The sequence below is a fragment of the Euprymna scolopes genome, chromosome 8, assembly GCF_053919585.1.
Source record: "Euprymna scolopes isolate OS-2025 chromosome 8, ASM5391958v1, whole genome shotgun sequence".
NCBI classification, from domain to species: domain Eukaryota; kingdom Metazoa; phylum Mollusca; class Cephalopoda; order Sepiida; family Sepiolidae; genus Euprymna; species Euprymna scolopes.
In genome coordinates this window covers 102,387,252-102,402,075 of record NC_136489.1, presented here as the reverse complement: position 1 = coordinate 102,402,075, position 14,824 = coordinate 102,387,252, and the positions used below count along the sequence as shown (strand labels likewise).

General features: G+C 31.8%; 2 protein-coding genes across 11 annotated transcripts in view; one reads left to right on the top strand and one right to left on the bottom strand.

Moving 5' to 3' along the window:
• Positions 1-727, top strand: part of LOC145283680 (exosome complex component CSL4-like) — a 141,968-nt gene extending 141,241 nt beyond the window's left edge. For all 6 annotated transcript variants that reach the window (XM_080132698.1, XM_080132699.1, XM_080132702.1 and 3 more), the window contains one exon: positions 293-727. In XM_080132698.1, coding sequence (XP_079988824.1) covers positions 293-427 — 135 coding nt within the window. In that variant the 3' untranslated portion in view covers positions 428-727. The remainder of the gene's footprint in view (positions 1-292) is intronic.
• Positions 728-5,903: 5,176 nt separating this feature from the next.
• The window catches only part of LOC145283678 (uncharacterized), a 30,413-nt gene continuing 21,492 nt past the window's right edge, over positions 5,904-14,824 (bottom strand). For all 5 annotated transcript variants that reach the window (XM_080132696.1, XM_080132693.1, XM_080132695.1 and 2 more), the window contains 5 exons: positions 13,641-13,749; positions 12,282-12,372; positions 10,573-10,619; positions 8,404-8,446; positions 5,904-6,326 (listed from right to left, as the gene is read on the bottom strand). In XM_080132696.1, coding sequence (XP_079988822.1) covers positions 6,131-6,326; positions 8,404-8,446; positions 10,573-10,619; positions 12,282-12,372; positions 13,641-13,749 — 486 coding nt within the window. In that variant the 3' untranslated portion in view covers positions 5,904-6,130. The remainder of the gene's footprint in view (positions 6,327-8,403; positions 8,447-10,572; positions 10,620-12,281; positions 12,373-13,640; positions 13,750-14,824) is intronic.

Here is a 14,824-nt window from a genome sequence, read left to right as displayed (position 1 = left end):
ATTCACTCATTTACACCAGCCCCTTTAAATCATTTCATGAGAAATCTTTTTATTTTGATTCTTATTTATTGTAATCATGTACGCATTAAATTCCTGCGTGAGACAAAGCAGGTGCACTATTAAATCCCTACAAGTAAATCCTACTTTTCTGTGAGAAATTCCACATACAACCGCCATCTTTCTTTTAGGCCGGCCATACAGTTCTAGTAGCCGGTCTGTGATTGGTTTTAAATTTAAATGTGTCAGGTGATTTGACTTGGCACCTTTTTGTATTCATGCGTTTATTTTTCAGTCTGAGAAAGAACACACAACAGTACAGACTCAAATCAGCGGTTCCCTCACTAGGGAGCCAAGACAATTCCTTCCTGGACACCAGTCGGTGAATGAAGGACATATCTCTACAAGCAGAGACAACTTATTTTGCTGAACCTATTCAGATTCAGGATGACATTCAAGAAACTCTTTGTCATGTTATTATCCGATTATTGGATCTTATCTTATTTCATCTTGAGTCCCAAGGGGCTCACATTATGCCTGATTATTCCTGCCATGTTTTCCATGAACATCAAGGATCCTTCCAAAGGAACATTGAACTAACAATAGGAATTCATACTAAAGGCTCCATGCGTATGGGGGCAAATCGGACCACCGTTTTACAAAGGAGTGTACCAGAACCAAAGAACTTTCATTGCTGTTACATTGTGAATAAATTTTGAGTTAAAAGGTATGGCTTTTGTTTGTGGAATTCATTTGCTTCTGCAAGGAGGAAATTGAGTGTGTAGGAAAGAAATTTCTTACATTTCACAAAGCTCGATGAATATTTTTTTAAAAGCTTATCTTAACTAGCAGCCATTCAGATTTAGGGTTAGTGGAAAAAAAAGTTAACTGCCTTAAAATGCTAGACTGGCTTGGAAATGGGGGGGGGGGTCATTTTATGTTAAAAATTTCGGTGTTTATTAAGATTAGAACTTATAGTGATAAACAAAAATGAAAAAAACCCAAAAAACTTTTGGTTATAGTCAGCTAACGTACTGTTGAATAATAGACCGGACAATGGTTTCTTCACTTTTATTGTCATTCAGTATTTCTATTGTGAAGCAATTTATTGGAATAAAATGTAAGAAAAGGACATTATTGAAAAGTATACAATAAAAATTCACACAATTAAAATTATACAAATAAAAAATAAGTTTTTATTTACACTTTTAAAAAATTAAAAATAAGTTATTTTAAATTTTATAAAAACTGTTTATAAAAATGTTTTTATTTGAATTTGTTTATGAAAGCATAAAAATGAAATTGAAAACAATAACAAAATTTCAAATATCATAAAAATGTATCCAATACCTAATATTCCCAAAATAATTTTAAAAGATTTTAAAGTGTTTTCAATAATTCTTAAAAAAGTACAGAAAGTTTTCAATAATTTTTACAAAAAATAAAACTAATTCCAATAATTCTTATTTAAAAGAAGACCTAACAAACTTATCAATGATTTCTAAATAAAAAAAAAAAAAATTGGCAAAACGTAATAAAAAAAAAAAAATACATACACGTAGGAGATACAGGCGTGAGAACTGATTTATCTTGTCACCGCTTTCGGTAGCAGCCATGCCAGAAATTAGGTAGTACGTTAGCTGACTATAACCAAACTTTTATATTGTACCTACTTGTTAAAAAATTAAAGATTGTATATTCCAAAAATTGATCAAGTAGTTTTCAAGAATCTTTATTTACGAAAAAGAAATTTTTTTTTTTTACCGACAAGTGACAGACGAGGCCATTTTTATCTAGAGAAGGGTAGGTAATCAGTGATTATTTGACAGTTTCACTCTCATTGAAATAAGTGTAAAATTTAATTTTCTTGAATATAAAAAAAAAATACTTGATAACTGACTTAATTTTTTATCTTCATCCCGTGACTGGTACATACATCATACAGACATTCTAGTATTTTCTCTAATTTAAATGCTGCCTAAGTGCCAATCTGAATAGGCATCAAAATTTGTATACAAAATTCTTCACTCTAAATTCTAAAATAAAATAATTGCCTTACAAAAAAAAAAAAAAAAAAAATCCTATTGACAGAGTATTAATCTACAAATTTATTCAAGAAAAAGAAAATAAAAACATTAAAAAAAAACAAAAAAAACTAATAAGGTAAAGAAATTAAGGTAAGGTTATACAAAACCTGAATTAACCAAAAGTAAATTGTCAACTAGCAGGAGCAATTCCCCTCTAATAATTAAACAAATAAAAGAGAAAGAAAAATCTGTATGATTAAAATCTTTTTAACATGAGGGAAAGAAAATACTGTACACTAAAAATCATGTAAATTGATCAAGTAGTTTTATTTATTTAAATAAGAAAACCAAAATTTATGGCTAAACTAAAAGCAACAATCTTGAGATGCTATCTTTAAAATAGCCTGGAGAAAAAAAAGGGGGGGGTAATTCAAATTCTTTTGGAGATTTTAGAAAACCATTCCTAACATAGGGAATGGGGGAGGGGTCATGAGAAAAACTCAAATTTGCTAAAAAATGATTCACTTTATAAACAAAACTACTTGATCAATTCATGTGATTTATTAGTGGTCTTTCCACCATGGGTATCTACATCATAAAGACTTTCTCTTTAGTTTTGTTTTTAAGGGAGAAATTCTGGACAAGCACCAAATTAATCTTTTGCATTTGGCAATCATTTGATCCTTGTCCTCATAAGCATATTACAACAACTTCTCTTGGGTCATCTATCAATTGATTCTGAAACATTGTAGTCATGCATCTTTGTTAAATTCAACTTGTGATGAAATAGATCTCCAATTTACAATTCGGTGTTGCCGATTTGTAGGATTGGCTTGTACCAACAACTCTACTGACATGCAGAAGTTCAAGTGTAATGTGAACAGACATCTTGCCACTCATTTTTCTTCATAATATCCCTGCAACTTATGTCCCCGATAGTAGCCCCCGACTTCAAAGTGGCACTGTGCTTGTTTAGGGTGAAAATTGAATTTAAAAAAAACAACAAAAAAACTTGTTAATCAAAGCACTTTTCTCATGCAGGAATCTCTACAGGCTCATCATGAGATGCTGAGGCAGTAATGTTAGGCTACATGGAGCACAAAGTATTAAAAACGTTTTAACGTAGGTGCTCTTAAAATTATTGAACTTCATTATGTGTTTATTCTTAACAATGATTGTATATGCGGCACGTCAAACGTGCATATAGACGATGGTACTACAGAAACCAGAGCAGTTATGGTTTCTCATTGCCAAATACATATATGATCATGGTTTGCAAATTCATGCTGTTCTCAGAACAAGATCACACTTTGTCAATGAGTGCAACTGGAAATACTACTACCCATGGAATGGCAGATTTGTAACTAAAGTTTACTTGTCTAGATCCACAGTATTCTGTCTACATCCATGCATATATCAACAGACTAACTGGTTAGAGTAGGTTAACAGACTTCCTAATTTCCAGCGTTGCCCTACCGGAATCAGTGACAAGGCAAATCAATTCCTTTGCCTTTTTTTTCTCTTATACTTATATCTCCCCTGTGCATGCACTCTTTTTTATTATGTTTTTCCAATTTCTTTTATTTTTATACTTTCATAAACATATTATATAAATTCAAATAAAAAAAAAAAACCTCATTTTTATAAGTTCATAAACATAAATTGCTTATAAAATTTAAAAAAATAAAAAACTTATTTTTTAATTTTGTTATAAAAAGTGCAAATAACGACTAATTGTATTATTCTTATCTGTATAATTTTTATTGTATACTTTTCAATAATGTCCTTTTGTATTTTATTTCAATAAATTGACAATAGAAATACTGAAGAGCAATAAAAGTTAAGGAACTGATTTGCCTTGTCACTGCTTCCAGAAATAAGGAAGTATGTTACCTGACTATAACTAGGTAACTTTGAGAAAGATGTCACTTCTTATACATGAATAGACATTCACGATGGAGAGGCGACACTATATGCATCACACAGTACTGGGATGCATCGAGACTCATCAAGGATATTCCTGGAGTCAAACTCGGAAAGGTACTACCCCTCTGCAAACCCTTTACAGTAAATCTAACAATGACGCAATATCATTTAACTTGGTCGGGTGGAACAGACTTCATCTCTGGCCTACACTACATCCAGAATCATGAGCGGTCCATGCACAGTGGTCATGAGAAAACTATACAATTGCAGTTCCGTTGTTGAAGGTCCACTGCTTGTGGACCTGAGTTTAACTGTCCTTTTTGATGGTCGTTGTCTATCAACATTCTTGTGTCAGCCAAACAGTTATGAATTAGCTCTCCCTTTGGGTGATTAGCTATATTTATTTTTTTTTAACACAGGAATCACCACTTATCAAGGCCCAGAGGCCACTATAGGATAAGGGTTAATGGGTATACATTAGTCAATGTGATCACAGCATAGTAAACATAATTTTTATGAGTTGGATTACATAGGGGGGGATGGTTCATCAAGAACTTGTTTACATTGGTCTTGAAGACAATCAGATTATAGTCAGCTGGAAAACAGGTCAACGGAAGACAGTTCCACAGGCGTGCAGTTTTAAGAAAGAAGCTCTGCTCATGGAATCTACATTTAGGTTTAGGCACAGATAAAGAGTGTGGGAAACTATTGGTAGTGGTTCTGGCTAGACAAGTGTTTTTCATGAAAGTTTGGCGTGGGAACATAGATTGAAACTCAGATGAGCACCTGCCATGGAAATAACGATAAAGCAGAGGCAGGCCGCAACGTCTCTTCTGTGGGGAAAAAGTTGCAGGGAAGAGAAAAGGGCATCCCCCACTAAGCTACGAAATCTATTTTGTATGCTCAAACTATCCAAGACGTCACCGGCAATGCAAGATGTGGTAGAAGCTTCCAGCCAGCCTTATTGACCATTTCTTGCACTCTTAAAGGAGGATCAACTGAACAATAAATTGGTAGGTATGCTTCTTTGTTTATACTGAAATCAACTTATGCTCCCACAAGTATTGCTGAATCAAATAGAAATTACTCACAAAAGCAGGTGAGAGTATCGCAGAAAGAAAAAGAGGTACAGAACTTGCGTTTGTAGATGGATATTTTTTTTAAATATGTGGCATTCATTTGCATATGAAGGGAGTAGCTGCTTTACAAGAGACAAACTGGGGGAGGAGAGAGAGAGAGAGAGAGAGAGTTGAGTGTTTGACAGATGAGTAAAAACATTGAAGCTGAAATTTGTCGGAGTAAATTACAGTGTTAGTAATAAAAAGTTCCATGTTTAGTGTTGCATAGGTGACGAACAACACCGGAAAATATCAGAGTTGGGCAAAACCAGAAGTAAATTGGATTGATGGCGATGACATTAACCCTACATTCCGATTGATGAATTGAGATCATTAAACAATGAAAGAAATAACTCTGGATTTAAATTGCTAAGAATACAAAGCATAATACAACAGAAGAAGAATATCAAAATAAAAACTGAACAGTAATTCCAACTAATGGAATTTTAAATATGAATATAAGTTAAAACAAAGACAATCAAACAGAAGCCAGTGACACACTTCTGCCGTTGTCCGTCAAACCACCACCATACTGACCCGAATTCTCTTGCTTGTCAAATTATCATTTGTAAAATAAATAAAACTTTGATTTAACAAGTTGTTTGATTACAAAAACCACGATCATCAGAGCATATATACTTTGGCAAGCATTTTGTAAAAGTGTGTCAAAATATATAGATAACAATATAACATTAGTAATAAAGAGGTTTGTCAGTTTTCCTTTTGAAATTACACTAGAGGCATACAAAACTGGATCTAGCAACTCCAACTTGGCAATAGGCCTTCACTGCAACAAAAAATTGATTTTGCATTATAATAAAAACAAAGAAAAACCTTTTGCAAAATACATTTATTTTTAAAGTGAAATATTTTCATAAAATCTTTTGTTCCGGTCAACAATAACAAGATTTATTAATCCTCTTGAAAAATAAAAGTAAATTTAAGTTTATAAACATTTTTTTTTTTAAATAAAAAGTATCCAGCATTTTAATTTGAAGGCACAGTGAAGTGATCAAGTTGTGTGTGTGCACGTATGTAATGTGTAAGGGGATGGGGGTTGGATCACAGAGTCGCTTCTCTTTGAAGTGATGAATGACGAGTTTTGCGTTTTGGTTCCTCACTTTCTTCAGAGAAGCCAGGAAACTGTCTCTTTAATTTTTGGTATTTCTTGCGACACATGCGAAGATGATACGAAAAAGGTTTTCCATCAACATATGACAAATCACAAAGGAAACAATGTTTCTGAACAGGAACAAAACTGAGGGGAAAAAAAAACAAAAATAAATAAATAAATAAATAAATAAAAACAAATTTATAATTAACCAATTTTTCTGGTTCTTATTTGGAATTCAACCTAAAAAAAAAAAAAAAAAAAAAAAAAAAAAAAAAAACTACAAGAAAACTCTTTATGATGTACGTACCCATCCTGGAATGAAAATGTCATATTCCAAAAATCATAAATTGATCAAGTAGTTTTATTTTTATAAAGAAAATCATCTTTTAAATGATTTTAAGCGAATAATGTGAAAGTGGTAACATTACAAGGTTGATCTCGCAAAATTTATATGCACTTGTTTGCTTATTTTTGTTTTATTTCAAAATGGCAGTGCAAGACAGTCTTTTTGCTTAGTCATAAAATTTGATTTTCTTTATAAAAATAAAACTACTGCACATAATTTTTAGAATGACATCTTAGTTCTGTGACAGGTAGATATGTAAAAGATTTTTCTGTATTTTTTTTTTTCAATTAGCTTAAATTCTAAATAAGAACCATTCTTATACATTTCAGAACTTTCATCTGCTTGAATTACTTAAAAAAAAAAGTTCAGATTTTTTACAGCTGGCAAAATTGTGATACTATTGAGAAAAAGGAAATAAGTTCATCAGCAGAACAATGAAGAGGAAGTTGTTCACTAAGACACACAAAAGGAAGCTGAATAGAATTGTTAATCAAAGTGTGGGGAACAAAAAACGAACATAAAGGATAGATATATATTTATAGTTAGTTTACAGGCAGTTTTTGGTGTGTCAATGAATTTTGAAACAGTTCATGACAGGGACAATTTTGGGTTTGTGATGGTTGAACACAGTTTTGAGTTGGGGACAGGACACAGATGAACACAGGTCGTGGCTTGGAATAGATCAAGATGAGTTGACATTAACCAATGACAAAGAGGCCTCGACAAACTATGCAGACATGGAGCTAAGCATTCAGAGGGTGGATGGTGTAGCACACACAAAGAGTAACTGATATTTACAGAATGTTGTCAGAGTTTGTGTTGTGTGAATCCGTGTGTGGCCCCCTCGAAAGGCACCAATGAGAGACAATGATACAGTGAGAAAAGACAAAACAGAAGCAGACCAACGTCGTGGTCTGCAATTGTTATCAAGCGGGGCAGCACATGGTCCTATCACAAAAGCACTACACAAGGAGGCAAAAACCGTTTCACAAATGCAAATCTGCTGTTCTCTTTGGAACCAAAAAGAAAACTCATGAGATTTAATATCAAAAATTAAGCAGATATTGGATAAAACTATAATTACCTTCAGGTTTGGTTGTGTAATAGATTTAACTTTGAAAAAGTCTTAAGTAAATGTTAGATAGAATCAGAACAAAAACATTATGTAATTACATGCCATGTCAAAATTCCCAAAAATAATCCAGTAAAAAATGTACTAGATGTATTTAAAAAAGAAAAAAAAATCATCCACATTGTTCTGACAATTTTTATTTTTGTTCTTTTTCTCCACATTAAAAAAATGACCCTGGTGCCTAACTCTGTCTCGTGGAGAGGCATTGTAAATAGGGACATTTTGTGTTTAAAAACAAAAAAACTTATTTCAAGTCAAGGAAGATAAGTCAGTTCGTCATACTGAATTGATCGCACAACTCTTCCACATTAAGCCATACGATAAACCTGGATAATTTGTTAAATTCTATTTTTACTTGTAATTATTTTTCTACTCTATCATTTTTTGTAATTTTTGAATTTATACTAATTTTGATATGACATAAGTTTTCACCTGAAATATATAGATTTAAAACACTATTAAACCACATAAGCACCTGCTTTTTGAAATTTATACAGAAAAAAAATAAAGGGAGACAAGCATTATTTTATACTAAAAAAATCCCCATGACAGTTTTGATTGGATGGAGGGGGGGGGGGGTCGTAATTGAAAAATGCTTCTAGTGGACCTATATAAGTTTTAAAAATAAATTCTAGCGAAGTATGTTATAGTGCCAAAACCATGGTATAATAAAACATGAAGATTTGCTAATCAAAATCAGATTTTTAAATCCCACAAGATAATTTTATATGTTGGATACTTACTCAGAATTTTCAACCTGGTTTCCAACAAGGGTGCAAGTAGTTTCTGAAAAAAAAAAATGAGGAGCAGACGTGGTCATGTTTTATTAACAAATTCTGGCTTTTTATTTTTTTTTGTTTTTTTTTTCATCTTATTTTTAGTTAAAAAAAAAAAATCAAAACATTTTAGTTTTCATCATAAACAGACAAATTAAAAATAAACAGCAATTTGACTAGAATATAAATATTGCAAAAAGGTTCAATCCTCAGTGTGAGCGACCCTAAATTACAATTGTGAATTACTTTTACTCAGTCATGGCTGGCTGATGGAACGAGAGCATAGATTAAGTAAATGGTTCTGTTTAAAATTCTGTACAGATTCACAAGTTTGACAGAAAGATTCTTCGACTTTCACAAGATATACCTGAAGAAGGTTAGCGGTTACATTAACCGAAACATTGTGCAAATGACACTCAAGAACAGTAGTCTGAAGAATCCACATACAAATTTGCATTATTTGTGATTGAGGTTTCGTCTTCAAATGAAGATCACTTTATTTTTAAAACAATCTCATAATTATTTCAACGTTGTGTATTATAAACTAAAACCAAAAACTTGAGTATTGTTGACCTGGGGGTCAGTGAAGAGGAAAACACCTTGAAACAGTTAAGCAAACAAAAAAAAAAAACATTACGAAAAAAAAAAAAAAAAAAAAACATTACGAAAAAAAAAAAAAAAAAAAGAAATGAAAATCACACAAATAAACGCAGTAGTTATGAAAAAAAAAAAAATAAAAAAAAAATATGTTTACTTTTTAAACAGAAGATGAGAATAAATCAATTAGGTTATGAGTTAAGAGGGAATAAGTTAAATGTCTTCTATTTTCTTGCAGACTTCCGTCATTGGGTACCCAACACATTATTTTTACTAACTTCTCTAACTGTGGCACCTCTTGATCATTCCACTTTAAAAATGTCAGAAAATTGTCACCCTAGAACAGACGACATAATTTCATTTCAGTTTGATGAAAACAGTTTTTCTTTTGCTGCAGACCAACTTCTAGTCGGCCAGTTGTATACAAACTAACCATAGATTCTATGTTTTACAACAAACTCTTACAGTCAACAACTACTACTTTTGTATCAAACTGTACTTATGCAACGTTCCTTTCTTTTCCACCATGGAGTTTTATTTTCTCTGTTTCATGAGTTTTTTTTTTCATTTACCAACTGCGACTGATTTACAGTCAGGCATGGATCGGGCGACACCGGCAATCATCGGTGTCACCATCGACCGTTCTTCATATGTTCATATGATTACTCCACTTTATAGTTTCCTTATTTTATTAATTTTCTTTTTCCCTTCGGTTATGTTTACAGTTATTTTTAAGGAGATACTCGACTTTATATTTTTCTTATTTTAGTTATATTTCTTTCCGTCAGCTATGTTCACAGTTACTTTTAAGGTGATGGTAAGGTGGAGGTGTGAATTCTTATTAGATTAGTTACTTATTCATTATCTATTTTCTTAACTGGAAAGCTACTATGACAGCGATAAATACCGTCTGTAACCGATATTTATAAAATTATTTGCATTGGGATTTTTTTTTCGGTTTGTTTTGATTTTTACAAGTACTCTGCGTCTGTTACGATGCTGCTCAGCTGTCATCCATGATTGCTGGTCTCGCCCGATCCGTGCTTGACGGGAATTCACTTTCAGTTCAGTTTTTGCCAGGGAAGGGAAGAGGGAGGAATACAGCTAGGCATCGTTCGCAGCGCGATCACTGCGAACGTCCGATTGGAATATCCCCTTTAAATGGGGAGCTGTTCCATCTCCATCATCTTTGGGAAGCCAAAACAGACTCACATTGAAACAAAGTAAACAAGCGCCAAAAGACTGCCTCTGCAGTAATAAAAAAAAAAAAATGTTTTGGTAGGTAATTGATGTTTGACCTAATTCATTTGTAACTTAATTCATTACGTTTTTTTTTTTTGCTTTCGCCTCAAGGATTCGATTCAGGCTTGTTTTATATATATATGTTGAGAGAAAGAGATTACGTTAGGCCCAGGAACACAAGAAAATACGAAGGTAGTTTACATAATGAAGTGTGAGTGGAGAAAGGGATAAAATTTCTTCCTAGCCGAAAGCATAAAATGATTTGAAAAAAAATTTAAAGAATTTTTTTCCTCTTACCATTTTCAAGTGGCATCACAGATTCTTTAACCAATTCCAACACAACACTGTAACAAAATAAAGACAAGTTTCATGAAATATCAAAAACGTTTTGCCTGTACTAACCAAAATTCCCTGGTGAGAAAAGAGGAGGTTCAAAGCAAGAATCTTAAAAATTACATTACCTTCATATCTTTCGCTTAAGCAATCTATTCAAAAGATGTCTGAAAGAATTACTTCGCTAAACTCAGATAGGGGATATTGATATGGAACATTTCTATAAAAACTGACCAGAAAGCAAGGACACATGTAGAAATACCCGACTTATAGAGAAGGTTCCCTTAGTACCCTCATCACTATTTTTTTTTTTTGGAAAACCAGCAGAAACGATCACTTTCTAAAAAAGCAGTGTTAGTTTATACCCCCTCCACCTCTGCTCCAAACAAAAATAAAAAAAAAATCTTCATGATGTATGTACCTGTAATGAAAAGAAAATTACACTAAAAATTACGTAAATTGATCAAGTAGTTTATTTTTTATGCAGAAAATTATTTTTAGGCAAATTTGAGTTTTTCCAATGTCAATGTTAAAATGGTTTTCTAAAATCTTGCAAAACTTTTATTTATTTACAATTATCTCCCTTGTTTTGCAAAATGATATCAAGAGATCAATTATAGTTTAACAATAAAATTTAATTTTCTTTTTTAAAATTAAACTACTCAATTTATATGATTTTTGGTATACAATATTTTTTTCCATCATGGATACATACACTATAAAGATTTTAAATTTTTTTGTTTATCTAGGAGGGTGGGAAGAAAGGGAATTATGGACTTCCACCAATTGAGCAATCTATATTCCTATAAATTTGGGTTTGTTTGTGTATTGATATTCATATTAAAAACCATTTTTTCTATTTAAAAAGAAAATACAACTTTGTTATATATGGGTTGAGGATTTGCATTCATCTGCAAAAGATCAAGCTAATTGGCATAATCTTTTAAACATTCATTTCGATTAATTCCCTATTAGCTTTTTCAGTTTTCTTATGGGATGATTATCTTTAGTTAACTATTACGTGTAATTATATTCATTCAGATATTCTACATGATTTATACGTGCGTAACATTTGCATAAAAAAGGTTATAGTAAACACAAACCTCTTTCTATATATATATTTATATATGCCTATATATATTTGTTTAAAAAAATTTGCCTATCAAACTCCTCTGTCAGATTCTGGACTCCAGACATGAAACTTAATATATAGGGTACTCAAACTCCTGCTAAATTTTATAGCTGGGTTTTTAGTCGGGGGAAAATCAGTGCAAAAAGTGAAAATTTAAAAAAAAAAAAGAAAAAAAAAAAAAGGAATTTGCCAGATGAAGGTCGAACAACGGCATTACAAATATGCATGCATAACGTAATAGCTATTGGTTCATGTTTTAATTTTTAGCCTTGCAGCAAACATGTCGTCATAGCTCAGGCATTAACGTCAAAGGAAAAAAGTAAATCGTAAGTTAAGTTTTGGTTCTCGTTAGTGGTGCACATGTTATCTTTTTTTCTTTTAACTTTTTAAATCATGAGTATATATTTGGTCCAATATAATATAATAAATACAAAATCTGTATTAATCAAAATATATTTAAGTGTATTTTATGACCAGGAAATGCCGGGTAGCCTGCTAGTAAACAACAAAATAATAAAAATAAATTTTTTTGTGTGCTTACGAGGAAGGTTCTGTTTGACATGTGCTCTCTGGATCCTGAACAGCGTCCGTCAAACCAGCATCAAAAGATGTTTTAAGTTCAGGAGCCATTGCTAAAATAGAAATGAGAGAAAAGGCAAATAGTTGATGTAAAAATTGGAAGTGGGAAGATATAAAATTTAAAGCTGATTTATTCATATATTTTTTTTTTCATTTTAATAAAACGAGAAAAACAAAAACAACAAAAAAAAAAAAGAACAAACGTGTGGCAAAATCAACTTTAGTCTCTGCAGCTATAAATTAACTTTTAATAGTCTCATTATGCCCATTACAGGCATAGTTTGGGTCTTTTTTGTTTTTGTTGTGCCGTGGCTTGAATAGTGACTACGATTCATATATTTAAAGAAAGCGAATTGGAGTCAGTTGCAGCTGCAAGTCAGTATGCGAACATTGAACGGTTTACTTGTCAACTCACCAATTGCTACAACCTGATAAAGACTATTATTATTGTATTTAACAGAATAGATATATTATCTCAACTTATATATAAAACACACTCTGTGTGTGTGAATTTGTTCCCTCTTGACTCCGAAATGGCTGAGCGAATTATTTTTTTTATTTATTTATTTTTTTTTTGAAATTTCGCAAACGTACTTTATGTGTCTCGGAATGTTTTTAAATAGGTTTTGTATCAGAATTCTTACGATAACTAAAAAAAAAATCTGATTAAAAAAAAAATAGTATGATTTTGATCAAAGTTAACAACCTTATACAGGCTAACATCACAATTTAAGTTTTATCACCACACAGTGTATAAAATAAACAGTAGGTTCTTTGATATCATAAGAATGTGCTTGAAATGAATGTTTCCATTTAGAACATAACCATGATATTTGACTTTTGCATTTTAAACTAATTCAAGCAATTATATAAAATTTTTATAAAATTAACAGTAGATTCTCTAGTGTAATGTAGACTACAATGTATTGTGGACTAAGTCACTGTAGGAAGGCATATAAAGCTTCTTATTAGTGCACTGTGGTAGTTCTCCGACTAGAGAAGGCAATCAATCGTCCGGATTGAAAAATGGGTAATTGTACCAATTTTGATGACAATAAAAGTATCGGAAGTGTGAAATGTTTGTTGATTTTTATTTATTCCTGGCAAGATCAGGCCGCCCTGCGAGTATATTTCATATTTGTATAGTTTCAACTTGACGATACAATTTGTTTTTCATATTGGCTCTCAGACTCGGGATTATTGAAGGGCATGCTTTTTTTTTCATTCAACAATTTATTATCCCTAACATTACAATTCACAAGGACACATAGCTGCTTATAATGGCATTACAAATAATAAGCTTGACTGCATAGAATCTTACCATCATGCTGCACTGTTGCAGCAGCAGTTATTCCACAATTGGCTGCATGAACCTCAATTACTTTTCGTTTAAACCAATCACAGCACAAGGGACATTGAACCATGGCTTTCTGCAAGCAAACACAAGAAAGAGATTTAAACATTTCATGATTAAAAAAATATAAAATAAACTTTACTTGAGTGTGTCTTTGAAAAAATGCATTTCAAAGAAAAACATATTTATGTGTCATGCAAAAATTAATACAAATTCCAAAAAATGGTCCAGTAGAAAAATAATAAGTAAAAACAGAATTTTTCAAAGTTGCGATTTCACTGTAAATTAACCCTTTAGCTGCTTGAAATCGGGAAGATAACAGCTTTCAAATCGGCCATCTTGCTTATTCGCGATAATACTGTTTTTTCCCCCAAAAAATTAGCTCTAGCATATCTTCTACTGGATGATGCTTTGTAAATTTTGAAATTTATATTAATTTTGATATGACACATAAGTATGTAATGTTTTTTCCTGAAATGCCTTTGTTTGAGACAAAACGATTAGTTTGGACAACACACTATAGTAAAGTTTCACCAAAATAAATTTATGATAATATAAGAAAAAATCTTTAACGCCATGAAAATTTTGATAACTTTATTTTACTTGAATTCAAAATATAACAAGTGAAGCATGCATAGTGCAGTGACAGAGGCTTAAAAAAAAAAAAAATGACTAGGTTCAACATTTTTTTATCTCATATTCCAACGGAGAGATTTTTTAAGATTCTTACTGTCCCTTTAAGTGCAATTATTAACATAATAGGCATTACTAGGTACCAGGCGACGTCGAGTAAGTACAGCTGATAGTGATAGGATAAAATTCCTCAATTTATTTGAGGGAGAAGAGATTGAAAAATGTTTTCTGAATTAAATTCTAATGTGTATGAAAATGATAAGAACAGCTGCATAGTATGTCATATTCTGTATCAGCTAATATTTGCTAAGTATAATAAGAGTTTTTGTTTTTACAAGGGAATCACCATTTATCAAGGGCTGAAGGCTACCCGAGGATAAGAGTTAATGACAGTAAGGTTGTAATGTAGTAATCGTTAATTCGATTGGGTAGAATTTGGATTATTTAAAGGGATAGCTCAACAAGAACTTGTTTATATTGAACTTGAAGGTTTGTAATTGTAATTGGCTGGGAAGCAG